Source organism: Oncorhynchus gorbuscha, linkage group LG12 (assembly GCF_021184085.1).
Source record: "Oncorhynchus gorbuscha isolate QuinsamMale2020 ecotype Even-year linkage group LG12, OgorEven_v1.0, whole genome shotgun sequence".
In the NCBI taxonomy this organism is placed as follows: domain Eukaryota; kingdom Metazoa; phylum Chordata; class Actinopteri; order Salmoniformes; family Salmonidae; genus Oncorhynchus; species Oncorhynchus gorbuscha.
The window spans coordinates 58671888-58697252 of NC_060184.1; the positions used below are offsets into that span (position 1 = coordinate 58671888).

General features: G+C 41.8%; 2 protein-coding genes across 8 annotated transcripts in view; one reads left to right on the forward strand and one right to left on the reverse strand.

Annotated features, from left to right (window-relative positions):
- Positions 1 to 16616, reverse strand: part of LOC123991162 (cyclic nucleotide-gated cation channel beta-3-like) — a 28952-nt gene extending 12336 nt beyond the window's left edge. The window contains exons 1-11 of one of the 3 annotated variants that reach the window (XM_046292441.1): positions 16245 to 16616; positions 15576 to 15633; positions 14711 to 14882; positions 7773 to 7933; positions 7211 to 7513; positions 6627 to 6835; positions 5871 to 5921; positions 5614 to 5700; positions 5280 to 5344; positions 3248 to 3370; positions 2792 to 2933 (exon numbers count right to left, since the gene is read on the reverse strand). In XM_046292441.1, coding sequence (XP_046148397.1) covers positions 2792 to 2933; positions 3248 to 3370; positions 5280 to 5344; positions 5614 to 5700; positions 5871 to 5921; positions 6627 to 6835; positions 7211 to 7513; positions 7773 to 7933; positions 14711 to 14882; positions 15576 to 15633; positions 16245 to 16433 — 1560 coding nt within the window. In that variant the 5' untranslated portion in view covers positions 16434 to 16616. Of the gene's footprint in view, positions 1 to 2332; positions 2475 to 2791; positions 2934 to 3247; positions 3371 to 5279; positions 5345 to 5613; positions 5701 to 5870; positions 5922 to 6626; positions 6836 to 7210; positions 7514 to 7772; positions 7934 to 14710; positions 14883 to 15575; positions 15634 to 16244 lie in introns of all 3 variants that reach the window. The other 2 variants (XM_046292442.1, XM_046292439.1) reach the window with 2 other exon arrangements.
- Positions 16617 to 21736: 5120 nt separating this feature from the next.
- cnbd1 (cyclic nucleotide binding domain containing 1) overlaps positions 21737 to 25365 on the forward strand; it is a 59065-nt gene continuing 55436 nt past the window's right edge. For 4 of the 5 annotated variants that reach the window (XM_046290769.1, XM_046290770.1, XM_046290773.1 and 1 more), the window contains exons 1-3: positions 21737 to 21895; positions 22233 to 22311; positions 22586 to 22702. In XM_046290769.1, the coding sequence (XP_046146725.1) occupies positions 21862 to 21895; positions 22233 to 22311; positions 22586 to 22702 (230 nt within the window). In that variant the 5' untranslated portion in view covers positions 21737 to 21861. The remainder of the gene's footprint in view (positions 21896 to 22232; positions 22312 to 22585; positions 22703 to 25365) is intronic. The other variant, XM_046290771.1, reaches the window with a different exon arrangement.

Sequence of the window (25365 nt, forward strand, 5' to 3'; positions counted from 1 at the left end):
AACCACGACAGAGAGAGAGAGAGCGGACAAACTCTCCAACAGAAACAAACTTTTCAACCGAGATCCCGACGACACACTGAATGTAAATATATATATTGATTGCAATTGTTCCCGAATCAGTGAGCGTTCATGTGCAAAGGATTAGCATTTCAATTGTTATAATTATCAACTTTCCAGTGTCTCATCTCAGTTGACCCCCACTTCCCTTTTGTACACCAAGCCGCGATGCCGGTTTAGCCCACTAGGGAAACTCCGTTATCATTTCCTTGTAACTATCTACTGTTTGGTTATGCATTTCTGTGAATTACTTTGTTAGTAAATAAATCATTTAAGACAATTGATGTATGGATGACTCATAGTGAAGACAGGGTTTGTGCAGATAACCAACCATTTACGACGTTTGGAATGAGACTAACGTGAGGTAAAGAATAATTCATTAATCAGAAGACTAAGTGATCAGATATTAATATCTGAAATTTATATATTAGGAAAATTATTACTTATAATCTTAATATTTTCCTCGGTGCCCCGTCTTCCTAGTTAATTACAGTCACATGATTAATCAGTTTAATCGCGTAATAATAATTACAGAGTTATTAAATAATAAGTCTTTAGTTTAATGATGCCAAAGACACGACACTGCAGTCTGTACCCCTTTGTTACCATGGTCCAGGCCCAGGGCTGGACTGTGCATGCGCGCCAGTTCCCTGCTCTTGTGGCGAGTAGGCCACAGGTGGCAAGTAGGCCACAGGTCAGTAGACTCTCACAATTTTTGCTCTATGTCCTTGGTATGACACCTGGATACAGCAGATACTTTTTTATTGACAAGGGCAGTGTTGACACAATGGCCGATTCCCCTCGTCTTCCTTGAGAGCGAATGCAAGGACATGGGTTCCAGGAGCACAGAGGTGAACTGCTGGCTGCCCCTCTCTGCTGCAGGGGGTGTACCCCTTCCCCCATATATGGAAATAAATCAGCTGGGTGGGTCCTTGATTTTCCCCACTGTCAACCCCTGTTCGGGGACCAGAATTGTGGGTTCGGTCTCTGCTGTTCCCAGGTCTGTGGGCTGGCTTGACAGGAGGGTCAAGGAAATGTGCTTTCGCTTTGTCCAACAGGCTGGACAAGTTGAGCCAAAAGGCTCTCCACCCCACCACTGCAAGGCTCATGGCACAGCCACAGCCTTGAATGGTGCCTCTGGAGGATCTGAGGTAGAGGTCTGTGACGACACAGATCTCATCCCAAAAGTCTGGGTTAGACTTGCTAAAAGAGTATGCATCTCCAGCATCTTATCGAATTGGTAGGCAAGCAGTAAGGAAAAACTTGCAATGCCTGTACAGAACACGTAAACTTTTGGCAGATAAATGCAAAACATTTGTCCATCTTACCATAGAAGGAAGTGCCTTTCAGTGATGAGGCACTGGGGTTGAGGTGGTTGACCAGTGAGGGCTCGACCACCGGTTGGCAAAAAGTCAGGTTTGGAACTTGTCAGTCAAGGGTTTGTCCTAGTTACGTTTGGCTTCCGTCACACAAGCTGGGATGGATGAGAGGAGTTGCTTGCCTGGAACAGTTTGAGAGGGGAGTTTCTTCCCGTCGTTCCAGTCCCTCTCTGCACTGCCACCCCCATGAGTTCAGGACCCAGGCAGACAGCATGATATGGTTAAACTGCATGGACATAGATGTGCTGGGGCAGTGGCCGGGCCGGGCCTGGCAGGCTCCATGGTGCCAAAAAAACAGCAAATCCGAGAATAAAGTGAAACTAAACTAGCGTTCACCACGTGGGTTAATAGCCTGGCACAGTACTAGCCGGAGAAAGCTAATCATTTAACAATGTGAACGTAGCTACAATTCCATTCGCCTCATGTGCTAGCAACTTAGCTAGTAAGCACAATGTTAGCCAAAGGAAGCTAGCGCTTTGTTGGACTTGCGACGAACAAAAGCATGTCTCTCGACCTAAAAAAAGCTAGCTAGACTTGCAGCGAGCTTGCCAGGTTTGCTAAGCCTTGCAGCTAAGCTAGCCAAGTCTCAGTAGCTTGTTCTTACCCGAAGTGAAAACATTCCTTTCGGTAAAGTCACCCAACACAGAAGATGAGAACTGAAAAACCTGCTGAAACTAATAATTGAAAGAGAACCGCCTACCCAGTTATTCTCTACGACATCTATGCTATGGCTATGACAAAGACAGAGACTAGGTTGTGATGTAAGAAACACTGCTAAGGTTAAGGTTTCCAGATGAATCGGGGTAATGGGGGGCTTTGATTATGTCAATAGGAGCTCTAGAGCCTAGATGGGAAAGCCAATGGGAGATCTATCTGACTATGTCTCTTCCTGTTACCTGTCCAATCAAACTGGAGAACACGAAGACACCCACGAAAAAGTTTGTCAACTGAAAGGTAATCTCAAAGACTGTGTGGGGCTCTGGAAGACCACCGATGTTGATCAGACTGCGGACTGCGTAATAGTAACAACGCAAGTACCTGTAGAGAGGAGTGGGGTATTAGACAGGTATCTGTGTGTGGAGAGGGGGTGGCGTTAGGAGGGGTGCTTGTCTCTCTGCTCCGCAGTAGCTAGGTCATTTGGTTGTGTGTTTTTGACCTCCCTGGCACTGAATCAAAGGTTATGACCTGAGATGGGAAAAGTGTTCAAATTGTTTTGGGGGGGAATTTTTTTTTTTAAGAGAAACTGCACCAAAACAAACAAAACAAAAAAATTGTAGAAAAAAGGAAATTGTCAAACACCAAAACATAATAAAAGACAAAAATGTGACACAAATCAAGCACACTTAGAGGACTACCTGGCCAAGAAAGATGGACAAAAAGAAGGCGCCGAAAAAATAGTTGGCCATCTGAAACAACTGTCCGAATAAGGTGTCGGGAAATGGCAACTCTGCGATCATCAGCAGGGATTTCTCCGCATAGAAGAAACTGCTCAGGTAACTAAAAAAAAAACACATAAGGCAGTCCAAATAGCGAAAAAATGTATACATAGTCCTGTATGTCTAAATTATGTATATATATAATCAACTACATGTGACATGCATGGCTTTAGAACAGTACTTCCTAACCCTTCCTTACAATATTGACATGGATATACAGTGCACAAGTACATGACAAATGAACAAACTGCAAATGACTAATGTTATACAGGAGATACGGTCATGCAGTAACTAAAATTGAACAATAACTTGAGCTCTGCATTGGTGTGCACTGACAATGGGAGATATACAATTGAGTTGGTGTAATGTACATACGCGCTGCCTTTGCCAGTGTAGACCCATGTGGTCTTGCCGATGCCCTGGTAGGCCGAGGCCACGTAGTAGGCGCAGGCGTTGAGGTGGAGCATGAAGAGCAGGTAGCCAATGGTGCGGACCACTCTTGTAACACAGCAAGCAAGGGTATAGCACTTCAAGATACAGTACTAGTCAAAAGTTAGAACACACCTACTCATTCAAGGGTTTTTCTTTATTTGTACTATTTTTACATTGTAGAATAACAGTGAAGACTTCAACTATGAACACGTATGGTATCATGTAGTAACCAACATAGGGTTAAACAAATGAAAATATACACCACCATTCAATAGTTTGAGGTCACTTAGAAATGTTTTTGAAAGAAAATATGTTATTTTCTTGATCAGAAATACAGTGTAGACATTGTTAATGTTGTAAATGACTATTGTACTGTACTGTAGCTGGAAGCGGCTGATTTTAATAAAATATCTATATCGGTGTACAGAGGCCCATTATCAGCAACCATCACTCCTTTGTTCCAACGGCATGTTGTTAGCTAATCCAAGTTGATCATTTTAAAAGGCTTATTAATCATTAATAAATAAATAATGTTAGCACAGCTGAAAACTGTTGTGCTGATTACAACTTTAACAATGTCTACACTGTATTTCTGATCAATTTTGAATGGACAAAAAAAGGCTTTTCTTTCAAAAACAAGGACATTTCTAAGTGACCCCAAACTTTTGAACGGTAGTGTATGTTATATTTTAGTTTTTCCCTTTGCCTTGATGACAGCTTTGCACACTCTAGGCATTCTCTCAACCGGCTTCATGAGGAATGTTTTTCCAACGGTCTTGAAGGAGTACCCACATATGCTGAGCAGTTGTTGACTGCTTTTCCTTCACTCCGCGGTCCAACTCATCCCAAACCATCTCAATTGGGTCGAGGTTGGGTGATTGTGGAGGCCAGGTCAGCTGATGCAGCAATCCATCACTCTCCTTCTTGGAAAAATAGCCCTTACACAGACTGGAGGTGTTTGGGTCCTTGTCCTGTTGAAAAACAAATGATAATCCCACTAAGCGCAAACCAGATGCGATGGTGTATCACTGCAGAATGCTGTGGAAGCCATGCTGGTTAAGTGTGCTTTGAATTCTAAATAAATCACTGACAGTGCCACCAGCAAAGCACCCCCACAGCATCACACCTTCTCCTCCATGCTTCACGGTGAGAACCACACATGCGGAGATCATCCATTCACCAACTCTGCGTCTCAAAAATACATGGCAGTTGGAACCAAAAATGTGGACTCATCAGACCAAGGGACAGATTTCCACCAGTCTAATGTCCATTGCTTGTGTTTCTTGGCAATTCAACCAGGAAGGCCTGATTCACACAGTCTCCTCTGAACAGTGGATGTTGAGATGTGTCTGTTACTTGAACTCTGAAGCATTTATTTGGGCTGCAATCTGAGGTGCAGTTAACTCTAATTAATTTATCCTCTGTAGTAGAGGTAACTCTGGGTCTTCCTTTCCTATGGCAGTTCTCATGAGAGCCAGTTTCATCATAGCGCTTGATGGTTTTTGCGATTGCACTTGAAGAGCCACACATGTTAATTGAAATGCATTCCAGGTGTCTACCTCATGACGCTGGTTGAGAGAATTCCAAGAGTGTGCAGAGCTGCCATCAAGGCAAAGGGTGTCTACTTTGAAGAACCTCAAATATAAAATATATTTTGATTTGTTTTAACACTTTTTTGGTTACTACATGATTCCATATGTGTTATTTCATAGTTTTGATGTCTTCACTATTATTCTACAATGTAGAAAATAGTAAAGACAAAGATAAACCCTTGAATGAGTAGTTGTGTCCAAACTTTTGACTGGTACTGTAACTGTTGCTGTAAAAATGAATATAGAAATGTACTGTATTTGATTGATTGGTTGTTTGATTGACAGTCATGTCGGATTTCATCATATTTGGAGTTTGGTACAGTATAAAGGATTGATTCTAGGCAAAACATAGGCATACTTAAGTTGTAAATTTAGTGACACACCTCCAAATGTAGGCCTTGGACATGAGGCTCTCCAGACGATCACTGAACTCAAAGAATGTGTCCACCTAAAGAAGACCTCAAAATCAACACCCCAAAAGTAGCATAAAAAAAGAGGACCGCAATGAAAGTCTTTTTACGTTATTGTGTTTTATCCTCGAATGGATTTGGTATATGTATCTGTTGTACATTTGAAGCATTTTAAATAGTTAAATTGTCAAATAAAATCAAAAGAGTAACAAACATAAAATAGTAGAATCAGTGTTAACAGTTGAGTCATGCTTGTTTCAGCATAAGATGAGTTTGCATAAGTTGACCGTAACAGACAATGCTTTACCTTTATCATTCGATTGAATCTGAAGATGGATTTGTACCCGAAATGGAAGCATAGCAAGTCTATGGGTGCCATTGCTATCATGTCCATCTGAGAAAAGAGACAAATCATTTACAGTAGGTGGTAACTCTGAAGCCCCTGCCTTGAATACATACAGAAAAAAAGTTTTTTAATCAAATACATAAATGTTAGATGTTTGTGTTAAAGCCATGAAAAATGATCTGCAGTTTATATAACAAACAATTACATCTTTGAAGTACCTTAAATCTCTCAGAGTTTCTGTAGTACGCTTTGGTCATAATCCTGTCTTTCTGAAAGACAGAACATTAAAAAGATGAAATCACATCTACCTTAGCAATGTTAATGTAGAATACCTGTTTACACAACTACTGCCAGTCTTGCACACAAGTCTCATTTTGAATACCGGAACACTGAAAGGGTCTACCTGTGAAGGGGAAGTCTATCTGGTCTTTCTAAACACCTTATTAACATGTAATTATGAGATGTCATTGGACTACGGGAGAAGACTGAAAGGGTCTACCTGTGAAGGGGAAGTCTATCTGGTCTTTCTAAACACCTTATTAACATATAATTATGAGATGTCATTGGACTATGGGAGAAGACTGAAAGGGTCTACCTGTGAAGGGGAAGTCTATCTGGTCTTTCTAAACACCTTATTAACATGTCATTATGAGATGTCATTGGACTACGGGAGAAGACTGAAAGGGTCTACCTGTGAAGGGGAAGTCTATCTGGTCTTTCTAAACACCTTATTAACATATAATTATGAGATGTCATTGGACTACGGGAGAAGATTGACATTTATACCCTGCTGCAAAACGTATGCAATGCAGGTATGCTTAAATTGAGTTGGAATTGTCATCTTGGCCATTTTATTTTCCATTTTTAATTGTTCACAAGTGTTCAAACTGTAACACTCACAAAATGCCCTCATAGTTTAAGGACAGTAGGAGCCCTACTTCCTCTGGAGAAAGAGGGAGAGCTGGGGGACTTACAACGACGTCCCCTCCTTTGACGAACTGCTTGCGGGCCTGGAAGAAGATTGAGTCAATGAGATAGATGAAATCAGCCACAAGGTCCATGGTTATCCAGTAAGGGATCCACTCCGGGGTGTGGTAGGGGAAACACAGACGAGCTGTCATGAACCAGGTGTTGTAGTTGAAAGCCAGAGTCACCAGAGTGAGCCACGCGATATACGTGCGATCTACAGAGAGAGGAGGAAAGGGAGAACGTATGAGGAGAGAGAGAGAGAGAGAGAGAGAGAGAGAGAGAGAGAGAGAGAGAGAGAGAGAGAGAGAGAGAGAGAGAGAGAGAACAAGAGAGGGGTACAGAGTGAGATACATAATGAATCAATGTAAAAAGCTACGGTAGTTGCAAGGCCCGAATCCAAACTCTTTACTATTTACATTTACATTTAAGTCATTTAGCAGACGCTCTTATCCAGAGCGACTTACTGCATTAAACACTGAAAAGTAACATACATGCAATACATCATCGTATTGCATGGCCGAATATTTTCAAAACAGTTTCAGTAGATGTTGCTTAGCAGTTTACCAGGGCAGCAGCAGAGTTGGCATACCTGAGAATGGATCTATGGTGGATGGCAGCACCGAGTCCATCGCATCCTCGATGGGTTTTAGCCTCCTGTCAAGGAAGGCGGCAACTTCCTGGCCGACGGTCGGTTTGACCACAGGCTCGGATGCTTTGGCTTCATCTTTCGCTTTTTGCTCTGCCGCTTTCTTCTCCGCCATCTCCTGCTTTTTCTTCTCTGCCGCCTCTTTCTTTTGTAAGTCTTCCCCTTCTTTCTTTATCCTATCTTGCTCTTCTTTTATTAGCCTCTCGTTCATTAATATTTCATAATCCTTTTTTCGATAAATGGGAGCTTGAGTAGAATAAAGGATTCAAACGTTACAAAGTTACATCCTATGATAGTAGTCAACAAATATAGCTAAGGAGTCAGATAGCTTCAGCGCCGTTTTGTGTCAAATATCTAACAGGTTATCAGGGTACAACTAATTAAAGAACACGCTAAATATGTGTATCCTCTGTGTATTTGAATCCCTTATGACTCTTCTGAATCCCTTATGACTCCCAATGAATCCACGTTATTTCTTATGACTACCTTGAGTGTGGAAACTTACTGACTGGAGGGCTGAATTCGGGTGAGGATGCGTGTGGGTCTATGAGCTTCTCTCTGTATATTTCTGTTCTCTCTCTCATCCTCTTCACTATGACCCGGAGCTGATCATCAGAGTACCTATTTACCACTATAGGAGGTGGTGGAGGAGGGGGAACTTCTTCTCTGGAAAGGAAAATAAAATCACTTGACAGTGAGTTTCACCATTACTGATTCACAGAATAAGACCCGGATTACATTGCCCTTATTGCAGAATTATTTAAAAAATACAGCTCTTTCAGGGAGTTAACTGTGTCAACACTGTCTCAAGTTTCTGTTTTGAGTGGCAGTCATTTTGTGCCAATTCATGCCAGAGCACCGACAGATCTGGGACCTCAGACATTATCTCAGTTTTGCTCAATTTCAACTGTATATGTTGGTGAAACACTATAAACGAATAAAGTGTTCCCTCTGCTGGAAAAAACACCACATTACACCCATGCTTTAAAAGGGAACTGCACCTGCTGATTTGGCCTCATTTTTTTGGCTTGCTCCTCAAGAAATGCTGATGGCCATGACAGAAGCAAAAGATGTTATTAACTGATCTCATTGTTCAATCTGTGCCTACCATGAGTTGGCTTGGGGGTGTGGTTTGATGTGGGTGTTTCCTGTGTGTGTCCTTGCCACCAATCTGTCAGAACTTTGCCTGAAGGTGTCTCCTGCCACTATATAACAACAAACAAACCCCCTGCAGGTTGATTTCAATAACTAAGATGTACAGTATGGTGATATGTCGGATGAAGCTTTGAATAGTTCAGTAGCCTACAGAGTAATATGAGAACAATGAAATTGCTTTATTTTTTGTAAACATTCTAAATTACAGCGACTTCAGAAAGTATTCACACCCCTTGACATTTTCCACATTTTGTTGTATTAAAAAGTGGGATTAAAATGATTTACACAAAATACTCTGTCAAAGTGGAAGAAATATTCTAAAGAATATATATATATAAAAACTCAGCAAAAAAAAGAAACATCCTCTCACTGTCAACTGCATTTATTTTCAGCAAACTTAAAATGTGTAAATATTTGTATGAACATAACAAGATTCAACAGAGGAGATGGGTATGTTCCTGACAACTTGTCCGAGTTGAAAGACACAGACTGGCTGGGCGACTTTGCTTTCGGCGTGGACATATTTGGGCACCTGAACAATCTAAATGTGGAACTGCAGGCAAATTGTGTTTTTGTGCATGAACTGTATTCCAACGGCAAAGCATTCAATGCTTATGTTGTACTCCAGACAAATGAGCAGCCGGTCTCTTGCTCATTTTCCGACATTGGCCGTACTGAACAGCCCACATCGCAGGGCCGCACTGAGACATACAGTAGCACTTTGATCGACCTGCATGCTGAGTTTCTCCACCGCTTCTCAGACTTCACCAAGACTGAGACTGAGCTGAAGCTTGTTTCATGCCCCCTGTCTTTCGACAGTGAGAAAGCACCACCAGACACACAATTGGAGCTCATCGACATCCAACGTGACAGTGTTTTGGAGTAGGGGTACAAAACGGCAACAATATAAAACACGCCCTAAGGAGGCTTGTTTCATTCAGGTCCACATATGTGTGTGAACAAATGTTCTCGGTCATGAATTACAACAAATCCCGTCACAGGTCAAATTGAACAAATGACCACTTGTCAGCTGTTCTGAGAATGTCTACATTAATGATGACACCAGACTTTGATGCCAATGCCAAGAGAGGTGACCAGACCCATTGTTCATATTAAGACTTGAAGGCAAGGATTACGCTTTTTCATGGTGATGGTTATGCAGTGAAAATGATCCAGCAATGCACTTGGATACAGGTAATAACTAATCAGTCAGATTTGGGCTGAGGTGATTGGATAACTGTAAATATGGCTCACGATGGAGATAAGAATTGTGCCTTAAAATGCTTTAAAAAACAGACCATTCCAAATGAAACGGATGTCCTTACCAAATGTTTCACTCAAATTTGAGATTCGTTTTTTTTACACAACTGCTACTACATGTTGCATGTCTCCAGTCATGAAATGTACAGTATATCCATTTTTAAGTTTGCATATTGTGACTATAAGATTGTACTTTACAAGGGTAGAGATGCAGGATCTGTGTGTGTTTTTGACTGTGTATTTGTAGTTATAAATTATATAAATGTTGTGAAATCTGTTCACTAAAAACAAGGGTAGTGATGGTGCAATGGTATAATTGTTCTGAAAGCATTTGTACACCTACAGTACACTAGTAGTTCTGTGTCAATTTGCAAATGAATAAAGGCTTCACATGTTTTGTCACGCATATAGTACGTCTCCCTTCACTTGGTTTCAAAAACTCAATGTGGCCATTGAGCCAAAAGGTTGCCCACCCCTGGGTTAGGTTATGGGCAGGTATAAGCTACGGACAACAAACACAATGGCATTATATTGATGGCAATTTGAATGTACAGAGATATCGTGATGAGATCCTGAGGCCCATTATCATGCCATTCATCTTCCACCATCACCTCATGTTTCAGCATGATAATGCACAGCCCCATGTCACAAGGATCTGTACATCATTCCTAGAAGTTGAAAATCTCCCAGTTCTGGGCCTCCCGAGTGGCGCAGTGGTCTAAGGCACTGCATCGCAGTGCTAACTGTGCCACTAGAGATTCTGGATTCGAGCCCAGGCTCTGTAGCAGCCGGCCGCGACCGGGAGGCCTATGGGGCGGCACACAATTGGCCCAGCGTCGTCCGGGTTAGGGAGGGTTTAGCCGGCAGGGATATCCTTGTCTCATCGCGCACTAGCAACTCCTGTGTCGGGCCGGGCACAGTGCACGCTGACACGGTCGCCAGGTGTAAGGTGTTTCCTCCGACACATTGGTGCGGCTGGAATTGTTGCATGAATGAATAAATGAAGGACATTTTATTTTCGTTTATCAACAATTGGCAACCCATCCCTTAAGGGATTAATTGACACATGAACAAACATTTCAATGATTCACTATTGGAATGAAATGATAATATTTCCTCCTGGCATTCGCTGCATTACAGAAAAATACAATACATCAATACATAATAGTAAATAAGGTTATCCAAACAATAACTACATCCCTAGAGCAGTACAATAACATACATACATACATACATACATACATACATACATACATACATACATACATACATACATACATACATACACACACACACACACACACACACACACACACACACACACACACACACACACACACACACACACACACACACACACACACACACACACACACACACACACACACACACACACACACACACACACACACACACACACACACACACACACACATACATACATACATACATACATACATACATACATACATACATACATACATACATACATACATACATACATACATACATACATACATACATACAGTGGTGAGAACAAGTATTTGATACACTGCCAATATTTGCAGTTTTTCCTGCTTACAAAGCATGTAGAGGTCTGTAATTTTTATCATAGGTACACTTCAACTATGAGAGACGGAATCTAAAACAAAAATCCAGAAAATCACATGTATGATTTTTAAGTAATTCATTTGCATTATATTGCATGACATATGTATTTGATACATCAGAAAAGCAGAACTTAATAATTGGTACAGAAACCTTTGTTTGCAATTACAGAGATCATACGTTTCCTGTAGTTCTTGACCAGGTTTGCACACACTGCAGCAGGGATTTTGGCCCACTCCTCCATACAGACCTTCTCCAGATCCTTCAGGTTTCGGGGCTGTCACTGGGCAATACGGACTTTCAGCTCCCTCCAAAGATGTTCTATTGGGTTGAGGTCTGGAGACTGGCTAGGCCACTCCAGGACCTTGAGATGCTTCTTACGGAGCCACTCCTTAGTTGCCCTGGCTGTACGTTTCGGGTTGTTGTCATGCTGGAAGACCCAGCATGACAATGCTCTTACTGAGGGAAGGAGGTTGTTGGCCAAAATCTCGCGATACATGGCCCCATCCATCCTCCCCTCAATACGGTGCAGTCGTCCTGTCCCCTTTGCAGAAAAGCATCCCCAAAGAATGATGTTTCCACCTCCATGCTTCATGGTAGTGATGGTGTTCTTGGGGTTGTACTCATCCTTTTCTTCCTCCAAACACGGCGAGTGGAGTTTAGACCAAAAAGGTCTATTTTCGTCTCATCAGACCACATGACCTTCTCCCATTCCTCCTCTGGATCATCCAGATGGTCATTGGCAAACTTCAGACGGGCCTGGAATTGCACTGGCTTGAGCAGGGGGACCTTGCATGCGCTGCAGGATTTTAATCCATGACGGCGTAGTGTGTTACTAATGGTTTTCTTTGAGACTGTGGTCCCAGCTCTCTTCAGGTCATTGACCAGGTCCTGCCGTGTAGTTCTGGGCTGATCCCTCACCTTCCTCATGATCATTGATGCCCCACGAGGTGAGATCTTGCATGGAGCCCCAGACCGAGGGTAATTGTCCGTCATCTTGAACTTCTTCCATTTTCTAATAATTGCGCCAACAGTTGTTGCTTTCTCACCAAGCTGCTTGCCTATTGTCCTGTAGCCCATCCCAGCCTTGTGTAGGTCTACAATTTTAACCCTGATGTCCTTACACAGCTCTATGGTCTTGGCCATTGTAGAGAGGTTGGAGTCTGTTTGATTCAGTGTGTGGACAAGTGTCTTTTATACAGGTAACGAGTTCAAACAGGTGCAGTTCATACAGGTAATGAGTGGAGAACAGGAGGGCTTCTTAAAGAAAAACTAACAGGTCTGTGAGAGCCGGAATTCTTACTGCTTGGTAGGTGATCAAATTCTTATGTCATGCAATAAAATGCTAATGAATTACTTAAAAATCATACAATGTGATTTTCTGGATTTTTCTTTTAGATTCCGTCTCTCACAGTTGAAGTGTACCTATGATAAAAAAAATTACAGACCTCTACATGCTTGTTCTCCCCACTGTATATACATACATACCATATACAGACCAATAAATACAGAAAAAAGAAACAGAAGTCACTTGAACCCAGTCTGACACAAAGAGAAGATTCATATGGTAGACGCCACATAATGCCAGGGTTTATCTTGTGTGCTTTCTGGAATAAGAGCAAGTGTATATAATAGTAGAAAGATTAAACATTTATTTCATTCTCTATTTTGAACCCAGTCTGACACAAAGAGAAGATTCATATGGTAGACGCCACATAATGCCAGGGTTTATCTTGTGTGCTTTCTGGAATAAGAGCAAGTGTATATAATAGTAGAAAGGGCAATAGAGGATAAACATTTATTTCATTCTCTATTTCTTTGAGGTCACAATAATTATAGTCTTTCCTCTTCCATTTCACCACAATTACCAACCTGTTTCAATACACAGAGTCAATATCCCTGATTTTACCTGTTTCAATACGCAGAGACAATTTCCCTGATCTGACCTGTTTCAATACACAGAGACAATATCCCTGAACTGACCTGTTTCAATACACAGAGCCAAGATCCCTGATTTTACCTGTTTCAATACGCAGAGACAATATCCCTGAAATTACCTGTGCACATAAGCGATCTCTTGTTGTGTTTTTATATTTTTGATCAGTATAAAATGCAACATTTTGGGTTTGGCTTTAAAGTGAAATGACACCCAAAACTGATATTTTGTTATTTTTCCTTTGTCCACTGTTGATACAGTCCCAACATGTTTTGTGTGTCAGCAATAAAAGTTTTCAAGATATTGGACTTTCAAGAACCAAGAGTCACCGCCACATGCTTCTTGAAAGTCCAGTTTCTTGAAAACTTGACTGCTGACATGCAAAACATTTTAGGACTGAACAGTGGTATAATGAAAAAAATACCAAAAAATGGTTTTTGAGTGGATTACCCTTTAACAAACAATATTGGTGTGCAAAGCCATGGTAATTATTATTATTTATTTTTACCTTAACTCTATTCATACTTTTCTACTGCCCCTGTAGCCAAGTGTTCCATATCTATTTTTATATAGGCCTTAATTTTTTACAAAAACACACTCAGTCATCACACAGTGTAGGCTAGAACTACAAATTAACTTGTTCAGCTACTAACGAACTGTCAAACTGCAGTTGCACCAACATGACTAAAGGGATCACATTTACATTTACATTTAAGTCATTTAGCAGACGCTCTTATCCAGAGCGACTTACAAATTGGTGCATTCACCTTATGACATCCAGTGGAACAGTCACTTTACAATAGTGCATCTAAATCTTAAAGGGGGGGAGAGGGATTACTTATCCTATCCTGGGTATTCCTTAAAGAGGTGGGGTTTCAGGTGTCTCCGGAAGGTGGTGATCACCATGACTAAAGGGATCACCATGACTAAAGGGATCCCCATGACTAAAGGGATCCCCTTGGCTAAAGGGATCACCATGACATTAATATTGGATTTGTTTTCATTTTTTTTGTTGTTTCATAGCCTCGCTAACCATAAACAGCTCCAGTGAGCTTCGATCAGCTAATCTTCTTATCTCGTTTCAGCTCCTCTCTCTCTCCTTTAATCTGCATGTTTCTTTGCTGTGGGATATAGATCCTGTAGAGACTGAGAGATCCTCTCCACTCTCTGTGTCAGCCTTGATTAGATTATTAATTTGATACTGAATTGGTGTTAAGATCTCTTGGGACGTGGCCATTTTGGAAGGGGTTCAAATTCGGTCAACCTCCCATTGTGTGGTTCAAGAGAAGGTGAGTAGGTTACTTTCACTCACACTCTTCTCCTTAAGGGTGTTTTTCAATATTTACTATACATCCTGTAAGTAAGTGCCAGTGTTGGAAGTTGAAGAGAGCCTTCTATGGAGAGTTACCAAAGCCATAACCAAATCTCCAGCTATAAGTGTTGGGAGAGACTAATGGAGAATGAACACAAGGTACTGCACTTACCCCTCTGCTTCCTCCTGGCCAGGGTTGGCTGGGGTAGCGGCTGGGGCTGCAGCTGGAGCCGCAGCAGATGCTGGGGCATTGGCCGGGGCTGGAGTAGCGGCTGGGGCTGCAGCTGGAGCCGCAGCAGATGCTGGGGAAGTGGCTGAGGCCGGGGCTGGGTTATGTGCAGGCTCTGCAAAGACCGGCGGGGATGGCAGTTTCAATCAAGGTGTACAAGGAAAAACCAGAGAAACAACAATATATACCAGGTCTAAGAGGCATTCTGTTGTCTTTATTTAATAAGAGAAATCCATCAAATAACTATCAACTATTTAATCTGCCACAGAAACATCTAGACATTAAATGTTGGGGTGTATGAGCCTTTGTGAGGAGCTTCCTAAGTAGTTTCCTGCATGGTCACAACAGAAAGGAGATGGGGGACATGGGGGGGGGGGTGCTTCTCTGTAACCAGTCATGTGAATCTTGGCCATCTGCTACAGTAACAGACTGGACGCTAATGCATTAATGCAGATGAACCAATGTGACCATTGACCTGCATAGCTTTAACTTCTTGCTCACCTCGCTGCTCCACTTAAAGTATAAGCAGACAGTTGAGCTGTCTATATCCAACTACAATAGCTAACCAGCCAAGACATGCCCCCACCTCAGCCTCACAGTAAAGTAAAACATACAGGACAACAGCCAACATTTTGAAATAAGTTGTGTTTTTGTTTGCTTGTACCTTGTCAGTAACGGCTTGCCTTACAAGGACAGTAGAAAAGCTCAAACTATATTTAATCAAGCATAAACACGATCCAAAACATTCAGGAGCTAGCTCTAAGCAATGAGAAGCAGCAGGAATGAGCCAACAGTCAAGACGCTTTACCTGCTGGTTTATCCTCTTTCTTGGCCCCATTTTCTTTATCTGCAGGCTTATGTTCCTGCTGAGATGAGTAACATTGCCTCAAAGTCAAACTCTCATCTTCATTATTCAAGTCATTGTGATTAGAGGACATTTTAATTTCGGAGACAATTTCCAACAGAGGGAGTAGATCTACCATTCAGCAACAAAACACTACTTGTGATAGACAGTTTCAAATTAAGGTCTAATCATAATGCAATGAATTTGAACGTGCCTTTAAGTAATGAACAACTGATATGGGACAAATGAAAGAAAAAAACAATAATCATGATTCAATAGTTTTTTGCCTGAAGAATAGAAACACATAGAGAATGGAGAGGAATTGATTGCTACAAGTAAAGCATTGGAATCCAGAGTGCAAATCTCATAGCAAAAACATGATAATGCAAAATGAAGTTGCTTGATGTTTCTGAATGTTAGACATTGTTGGTCCTTACAAAATGTGACGAGAAAACAGAAATGAAAAAGACAAATTTATTTTATGATAACCATCATTAACATAAGCATTACTTTGTCCAAGCATCATTGCACAGGGATAATCATTCAGCTACACTAGCCTACAATATGCTGCACATAACACAGTGGATCAGCCTAATGCTGCTACAGTATTGGGATGAACCAGTGGTGTCTTACCTTAGCAGGTGCAGGAGCTGGGACTGTGGCCGGGGCTGGAATAGGGGCCGGGGCTGGAGCAGGGGCCGCGGCTGAGGCAGAGGCCGGGGCTGGAGCAGAGACCGGGGCTGGGGCAGAGGCCGCGGCTGAGGCAGAGACCGGGGCTGTTGGGGGTTGGGGGATAAACATCCTCTTCAATTTGCCAAACATGGCTGTATAGCTGGGTAGCTAACAGACTCTGCTGTGGACAGAGGTGGTGGTAGTGAGTTCCCCTCCAAGCCTTTCCCTTCTGTTCTCTTCTCTCTCTGTCTCTCTATGTCATGCTCAGCTATACAGTCCTCTAGGTTGCTGTCCCCATAACCTGCGGACCTCTGATAGAAATAGGCCTCTGATGCTGTTAGACCCACTAATACAGAACACTAATAACCTCCTCTGAGGCAAGCAGCCCCCACTTTAGGGGCCGGCCTGGCAGGGTTTGTAAGTCCATTGCCAGCTATCATAATGAGAACAAATTGGCTTTGTAAGTCACCACCGAGGTGGGGGTGGGAATCAGGATAATCTCAGAACACTGAAAGTACAATACAGACTATCTGCCAGACTCAAGAAGTTGTCCCAGAGTATTTCATCAGAGGTTAAGTTATTATGCCTATATCTATTTGCTACGATATGATATATGCAGAATTTGTTTTGGGCCCACGCTACGAACTGCTATATTGACCCACTAATAAATGACTAGTAAACGCCCAGTACAATACTTTTTGTGAATTTTTGTATTTTTGATTAATTCTGATTTTTTTCAGGGCGTGCTGCAGCACCCTCAGCACCCCTACTTCCCACAGCTATGATAATGTCCATTCTTCTTGTGAACCATCAATTACATTAGTCCACAGCCAGGCAGGCATTCAGTAGAGTAAATAAAGAACTGGCAGACAGGCATTCTGGAGCTTGGTGCGTCAATTGGCCCATAAACTTAGATATCACTTACTTAATTAAACCACACAAGCCACAAGCTATACTTGCCAATGGGGGGATTACTTTAGTGTCTCCTAGGTGAATGTGACACAGGTAAACAAATACAACATGCTACAGTGAAGAAATCTTTTAAAGTTCAAACCAAGTTACTGCCAACAGTATGCCCCCAATTTATAGGCAACTATTTGCCTTCTGCATAGACCAGTAAGTGTAATGTAAGCTACTTTGGTAGGCCTATTATAAAATGTGCCATTGTTTTGCATTTAGTTTTAGAAGGGGTTTTCTTCCATGTTCAAGCATCTCAACTGAATTTTGATGCACTGTTTGGTTCCAGAACTAAGAACCTGCCATAAAATACTGCTGAGGTCAAATCAAATCAAACTGTATTTGTGCACCAAATACAACAGCTGTAGACCTTACAGTGAAATGCTTACTTACAAGCCCTTAACCAACAATGCAGTTTTAAGAAAAATACCTAAGGTTTGCTGCAACTTGGTCTCAGAGCATTTCATATTATTCTGTATGTAAATCCGAGAGAATACTTTTAGTATGATAGGGTACGTTTCGTATGGTATGTATTAATTTGGTGACATCCAACATAGGAATAGTGGCGCTGATGGAGATGGATGCTGTTTTACTATCCTGTAACCAATTGTGCTATTGTGTATGTTTTTTCGCGATATTTGTAACTTATTTTGTACATAATGTTTCCGCCACCGTGTCTTATGACCGAAAAAGAGCTTCTAGATAACAGGACAGTGATTACTCACCCCATACTGGAGGAATACTTTTTCTTCAACGAGACAGACGGGAAAGATTTACTTCAGGCGCCCAACAATGGCCCTCATCCCAGTCATTCTCAGGAGAAAGAGACGGACATATTGTAAACGAAGGTCCGGGTACCTTGTAAGGATCTGTCGCCGAGAGGGTAATCTACCTTTACCTTCGGTCCTATTAGCAAATGTACAATCAATCTAAAATAAAATAGACAAACTACGATCACGTATATATCCTACCAACGGGACATTAAAAACTGTGTTATCTTATGTTTCACCAAGTCGTGGCTGAACAACGACATGAATAACATACAGCTGGCGGGTTTATGCTTTTTCGGCAGGATAGAACAGCGGCCTCTGGTAAGACAAGGGGTGGCGGTCTATGTATATTTATAAACAGCAGCTGCTGCACAAAATCTAAGGAAGTCTCGATGTTTTGCTCACCTGAGGTAGAGTATTTCATCATAAGCTGTAGACCACACTATTTACCAAGAGAGTTTACATCTGTATTTTTTAAAGCTGTCTATATACCACCACAAACTGATGCTGACACTAAGACCACACTCAATGAGCTGTATACGGCCATAAGCAAACAGGAAAACACTCATCCAGAGGCGGTGCTCCTAGTGGCCAGGGACTTTAATGCAGGGAAACTCAAATCCGTTTTACCTCATTTCTACCAGCATGTTAAATGTGCAACCAGAGGGAAAAACAAACAAAATGATTGGGGGGGCCAAGGATAGCCAAGATGGCGTAGCAGTCAGACGTCTTGTCGTGTCGTGTCCCTTGTATATATTGTTTTTTTAAACATATTTTTACATCTTTTAAAACATTTTGCTAAACCTCAAATTCTAAATACTCTCCTGCAACCCGCCTCACCCAATGTAGCTATTTTTTCTAAAGTATTTATATTTACTTCGGATCCGGAACCCCTCAACTGAAGCTAGCTAGCTAACTACCAGCTATCAGTCAGCAAACCATTGCTAGCAGACTTCAGCTAACCGGTCATCAGCTAACCTTTAGCTCGGAAAGCTCTCGCCAGTTCGAACAACGCGACTCTAACCAGAGCATAACGGACCTATTATTATTTTTTATCCCCGGATTCCCACCGGATTTTCAGCTGGATCTTCACAACTAGCTAACTAGCTAACCGCAACCCCGGATGATTACTCCTGGCTAGCGTTTCTACCCACTTAGCTTGAAGCTAGCCCGGCCAGAGCTCCTGTGCTACCACCGAAGCATACTCCTGGGCTACAATATCCGGACCCACGACCGGTCTATCGATGTCACAGCATGAAGAGGAATAAACAGACTCACCCCATTGCGACGTCCCCCAAAGGCTAACTTTCTAGCCCTTGCTATCTCCTTGCTTGCTAATTCGGCCTGCTAACTGCTAGCTTGTTTAGCCATGGTCTGCTAACTGCTACCTTGTTTAGCCCCGGTCCGCTAACTGCTACCTTGTTTAGCCCCGGCCTACTAACTGTTAGCTTGTTAGCACAGGCCTGCTAACCGTCTGAATCGCCGTGTCCCAAACACTCACTGGACCCATATTTACTTTCTATCTCTTTTCGATTTTTCATTTGTTTATACCTTCTGGTAACCTGCCTCACCCAATGTGATACGGAATCGCTATTATTTGTAATTTTTAGAACACACTCAAGAACCTCCAGAAGCTAACCAGCTAACTAGCTACAAGCTATTTAGTCATTGTTAGCCACTGCTAGCGGCTTTTACCTTTTACCTTCTGCACAGCCAGATATTTTTTTTAAACCTGGATAACACTCGCCAGTCCAGCTTCCCTGCCCCATCCACCACTGCCCCCTTGACACTGATCACTTGGCTACATAGCTGATGCATGCTGGACTGTCCATTAATCACGGTACTCCATTCTGCTTGTTTAAGTTTTATCTGTCGGCCCCAGCCGCACTCAGGCTCTGTGTATAGTTAATCCGACCCTCCCTGCCTAGTCAACACCATTTTACCTGCTGTTGTTGTGCTAGCTGATTAGCTGTTGTTGTCTCACCTACTGTTTTAGCTAGTGTTTTAGCTAGCTCTCCCAATTCAACACCTGTGATTACTGTATGCCTCGCTGTATGTCTCTCTCAAATGCCAATATGCCTTGTAAACTGTTGTTCAGGTTAGTTATCATTGTTTTAGTTTACAATGGAGCCCCTAGTTCCACTCTTCATACCCCTGATACCTCCTTTGTCCCACCTCCCACACATGCGGTGACCTCACCCATTACAACCAGCATGTCCAGAGATACAACCTCTCTCATCATCACCCAGTACCTGGGCTTACCTCCGCTGTACCCGCACCCCACCATACCCTTGTCTGCGCATTATGCCCTGAATATATTCTAACATGCCCAGAAATCTGCTCCTTTTATTCTCTGTCCCCAACGCTCTAGGCGACCAGTTTTGATAGCCTTTAGCCACACCCTCATACTACTCCTCCTCTGTTCCGTGGGTGATGTGGAGGTAAACCCAGGCCCTGCATGTCCCCAGGCACCCTCATTTGTTTTCTGTGATCGAAAAAGCCTTGGTTTCATGCATGTCAACATCAGAAGCCTCCTCCCTAAGTTTGTTTTACTCACTGCTTTAGCACACTCTGCTAACCCTGATGTCCTTGCCGTGTCTGAATCCTGGCTCAGGAAGGCCACCAAAAATTCTGAGATTTCCATACCCAACTATAACATCTTCCGTCAAGATAGAACTGCCAAAGGGGGAGGAGTTGCAGTCTACTGCAGAGATAGCCTGCAAAGTAATGTCATACTTTCCAGGTCCATACCCAAACAGTTCGAACTACTAATTTTGAAAATGACTCTCTCCAGAAATAAGTCTCTCACTGTGGCTACAAAGTATTAAGTTAAGGGGGCTGAATAAATTTGCACGCCCAATTTTTCAGTTTTTGATTTGTTAAAAAAGTTTGAAATATCCAATAAATGTCGTTCCACTTCATGATTGTGTCCCACTTGTTGTTGATTCTTCACAAAAAATACAGTTTTATATCTTTATATTTGAAGCCTGAAATGTGGCAAAAGGTCGCAAAGTTCAAGGGGGCCGAATACTTTCGCAAGGCACTGTACATATTACCTCAATTACCTTGACCTTGACTAACCGGTGCCCCCACATTGATTCTGTACCGGTACCCCTGTATATAGCCTCGCTATTGTTATTTTACTGCTGCTGTTTAATTATTTGTTACTTTTATTTTCATTTTTTTTACTGAACACTTTTTAAAAGCATTGTTGATTAAAAGGGCTTGTAAGTAAGAATTTCACTGTAAGGTCTACACCTATTGTGTTCGGCGCATGTGACAAATACAATTTTATTTTATTTTAATATTCAAAATGTATGACATGTTACAAATTCTAGCTACGTAGCTAACGTTAGCTAGGAGGTTAGGGTCAATGGTTAGGGTTAAGTTTAGGAGTTATGTTAAATGGTTATGAGAACGGTTAGCTGAAACGGTTATGGCTTGGGGAAGGATTATCTAAAAGAGTTAAGGTTAGGTTTAGGGGAAGAGTTAGCTAACATGCTACGTAGTTGCAAAGTAGCTAATTACCTAAAATGCTAAAGTTGTCCGTGATGATATTCCAACTCGCAACCTTTGGGTTGCCTTATGTAACCATCTGTCTTATGTAACCATACCAAACGTTACATATCATAATAATACCCGATTTTCGTTTACTATGTTACGTCTATTCTGAGACCAGGCTGTTCAAACCTGTGAGGGTGTTACCATGGCGAGAGGAAACTAGCCAAACAAATGTCAGTAGTATCTTTTCAGAGCTTGGGGGACACTGGGCTGTGGGTTGTCAGGGGTATTTTGTTATTTCGTTTTCTTTCTTTTCTTTACCCCAATTATATTATTTTATCCCGAGTGAAATGCAGCTTCATCCCTCTAGTTTGCAGCGCAAGGGTATGCTTTGCTTCTTTCAGGTGGTCAAAAGAGAAACAATGTTACAGTAGTTAGCTAATATGCTAGCATCGGCAGCTAACTTCATAGAGGTATCATGTTGATACATTGTGCGCACAAAAATTACACTTTGTATCTAGTTAGCTACTTACTGTAGGTGTCGCATCACGTGATTCCTACAACAATGTGGTGGTGACCTTGAAAAAAAAGTTTTAACTTCTGAGAAATATTATCGGAGCTAACTACAAAAAAATGGATCAACTGCCTGCCAAGTGAAGTTGCTGTTGATTTATTGAGTGTCACATTTATTACGCCAAACTCTATTCATGTCTCTCATCAGATGATCAGAAAATCCTGGGAATAGATTACACTAATTTGAAGGCTTTGTGCAGAATCCACGGTCTTAGACTCAGAGACAGGTAGGCCTATGACTCTCTACTCCACCTTTTATGAGTTAAGCTTCTTTCAGTTTCAGTTTATTCATATCAGTCAGTGACAGTGTACATCGGAGACCTGTATTTAATGTGGTGGTTTCTAAAATACCAACAGATGCCTACAATATCAATATTGTAGGCTACCACGGGCACTTTAAAAAAAATTCATCATGATTCAGAATAGCTGTTGCACTCTAAATCACATCATCACATTTAATCAGTTTGTTGTTTTACTCCTTTGATAAACTTGTTTTTACAGCAACAGATACCAATCAACTGAAGAGGCCCATAACGATTTCATGAACTCCTATCGAAATATATTTCTCCTGCCAAAGAAAATGGTTGCCCGGAACCCTTTCCAGACAGATAGCAAAGTGTAAGTATCTTACAGCTAGACAACAACACCCTATGCAAAACCGATGTCCTCTTCTGGGTAGACTACTTTTATAAATGAATCACGGACAGCCAGATAGCAGCATACAGTTCTCACGGATCATTATTTTAAATAAAGAGTTAACATAAGAAATTGGTCAATTTAACAGTAGGAGTGGTTTCCCGGACACAGATTAAGCCTAGTCCTGGACTAAAAGACAAGTTCAATGGGAAATCTTCATCGGAAATAGTTTTTAGTCCAAGACTAGGCTTAATCCCTGTCTGTGAAACCGCCCATAGAAGTTTGTGTGGAAGAAAATGGGATGACTGCCTTTCTGTGCACTGTGCTTTTTCTAGATACCAGCAGATGTTCGTAGCTAATTGTTTTCAAAGCCAGACTAGTGTCGCAAGAAATGATTGAGGTTTTCCACGTCTTATGAGGCTACATGTTTATGAACCTAAGTAGAGGGGGATGCTTTCAGTAGCATCCAGTTAAAAAAAGAAATTGTTTCTCCATCTAGTAAATAACCACATGGAGAGAGAGAGGCGAGGGGGTGAAGAGTGCAGATGCACCACTATTTTATACCTTTCCAATGTTTACTGATGCAAGGAGGGCGGTCATTAGATCTCTCCATCTCATCCATTAAACTGATTAAGCTCAGAGTTCGAGCTGCGGACCTTTTCACCAAAGCTCTCACTCACTCCCTAAGCCAGAAAGCTAAGTGCATGTAGATCTTGCTTTGCACTGTAATGAATTCACAGAACGTTTAAGAAATAGACCTCTCCATAGTGGAAGAAGAACAATATAAAAATATATATATTCATAACATTTTACTTTAACTTTGACAAACGTTTAAGCAAGAAAAAAAAGGTAAACAAGTGAAAAGCAGCGTGGGCTGTTTTTACTAAGTGCCCTGGAGTGGAGTGACGCACAATAGTGAAACCTGTCAATCAAACAGGGTTTGACAACACAACAACAAACCCACTCACAGAGAGACAGATGCATTGAGTAATACATAATGTGTTACAGTGGAAAGAAAGGAAGCACTACTTTCAGCTACTGTAGAAATTAGTGTTCTGGTGGGCAGTGACATATGAGTCACAGCTTTAATTGCCGTGAATATAGATCCGCTCTCAGTCGGGGTTAGGCCGCTTGAAAAGGCCTTGCCATGAGAATGCCGGTGCCGGTACTCATTTTGGGTGCCAGTATTCTTTATATTTACACTACTGTTAAAATGTTTGGGGTCACTTCAAAATGTCCTTGTTTTTGAAAGAAAAGCGCATTTCTTGTGCATTAAAATAACATCAAATTGATCAGAAATACAGTGTAGACATTGTTAATGTTGTAAATGACTATTGTAGCTGGAAATGGCTGATTTCTAATGGAATATCTACATAGGCGTACAGAGGCCCATTATCAGCAACCATCACTCCTGTGTTCCAATGGTACGTTGTGTTAGCTAATCCAAGTTTATAATTTTAAAAGACTAATTGATCATTAGAAAATGCTTTTGCAATTATGTTAGCACAGCTGAAAACTGTTAAAGAAGCAATAAAACTGGCCTTCTTTAGACCAGTTGAGTATCTGGAGCATCAGCATTTGTGGGTTCGATTACAGGCTCAAAATGGCCAGAAACAAAGAACTTTCCTTTGAAACCCGTCAGTCTATTCTTGTTCTGAGAAATAAAGGCTATTCCACGTGAGAAATTGCCAAGAAACTGAAGATCCCTTCACAGAACAGCGCAAACTGGTTCTAACCAGAATAGAACGAGGAGTGGGAGGCCTCAGTGCACAACTGAGCAAGAGGACAAGTACATTAGAGTGTCTAGTTTGAGAAACAGACACCTCACAAGTCCTCAACTGGCAGCTTCAATAAATAGTACCCACAAAACACCAGTCTCAGCGACTCCGGGATGCTGGCCTTCTAGACAGAGTTGCCACAAAAAGCCATATCTCAGACTGGCCAATAAAAAGAAAAGATAGGCAAAAGAACACAGACACGGGACAGAGGACGATTGTTAAAAAGTGTTATGGACAGACTATTTCGATCACAAAGAAGAACTTTCGTGAGACGCAGAAAAGATGCTGAAGGAGTGCTTGATGCCATCTGTCAAGTATGGTGGAGGCAATGTGATGGTCTGGGGGTGCTTTGGTGGTAAAGTGGGAGATTTGTACAGGGTAAAATGGATCTTGAAGAAGGAAGGCTATCACTCCATTTTTCAACGCCATGCCATACCCTGTGGATGGCGCTTAATTGGAGCCAATTTCCTCCTACAACAGGACAATGACCCAAAGTACAGCTCCTAACTATGCAAGAACTATTTCGGGAAGAAGCAGTCACCGAAGCAGTAAGGGAGTGGCCAGCTCAGTCATCGGATCTCAACCCTATTGAGCTGTTGTGGGAGCAGCTTGACCGTAAGGTACGTAAGAAGTGCACATCAAGCCAATCCAAGTTGTGGGAGGTGCTTCAGGAAGCATGGGGTTAAATCTCTTCAGATTACCTCAACAAATTGGCAACTAGAATGCCAAAGATCTGCAAGGCTGTAATTGCTGCAACTGGAGGATTCTTTGACGAAAGCAACGTTTGAAGGACACTTATTTAAATTAAAAATCATTATTTATAACCTTGTCAATGTCTTGACTATATTTCCTATTCATTTTGCAACT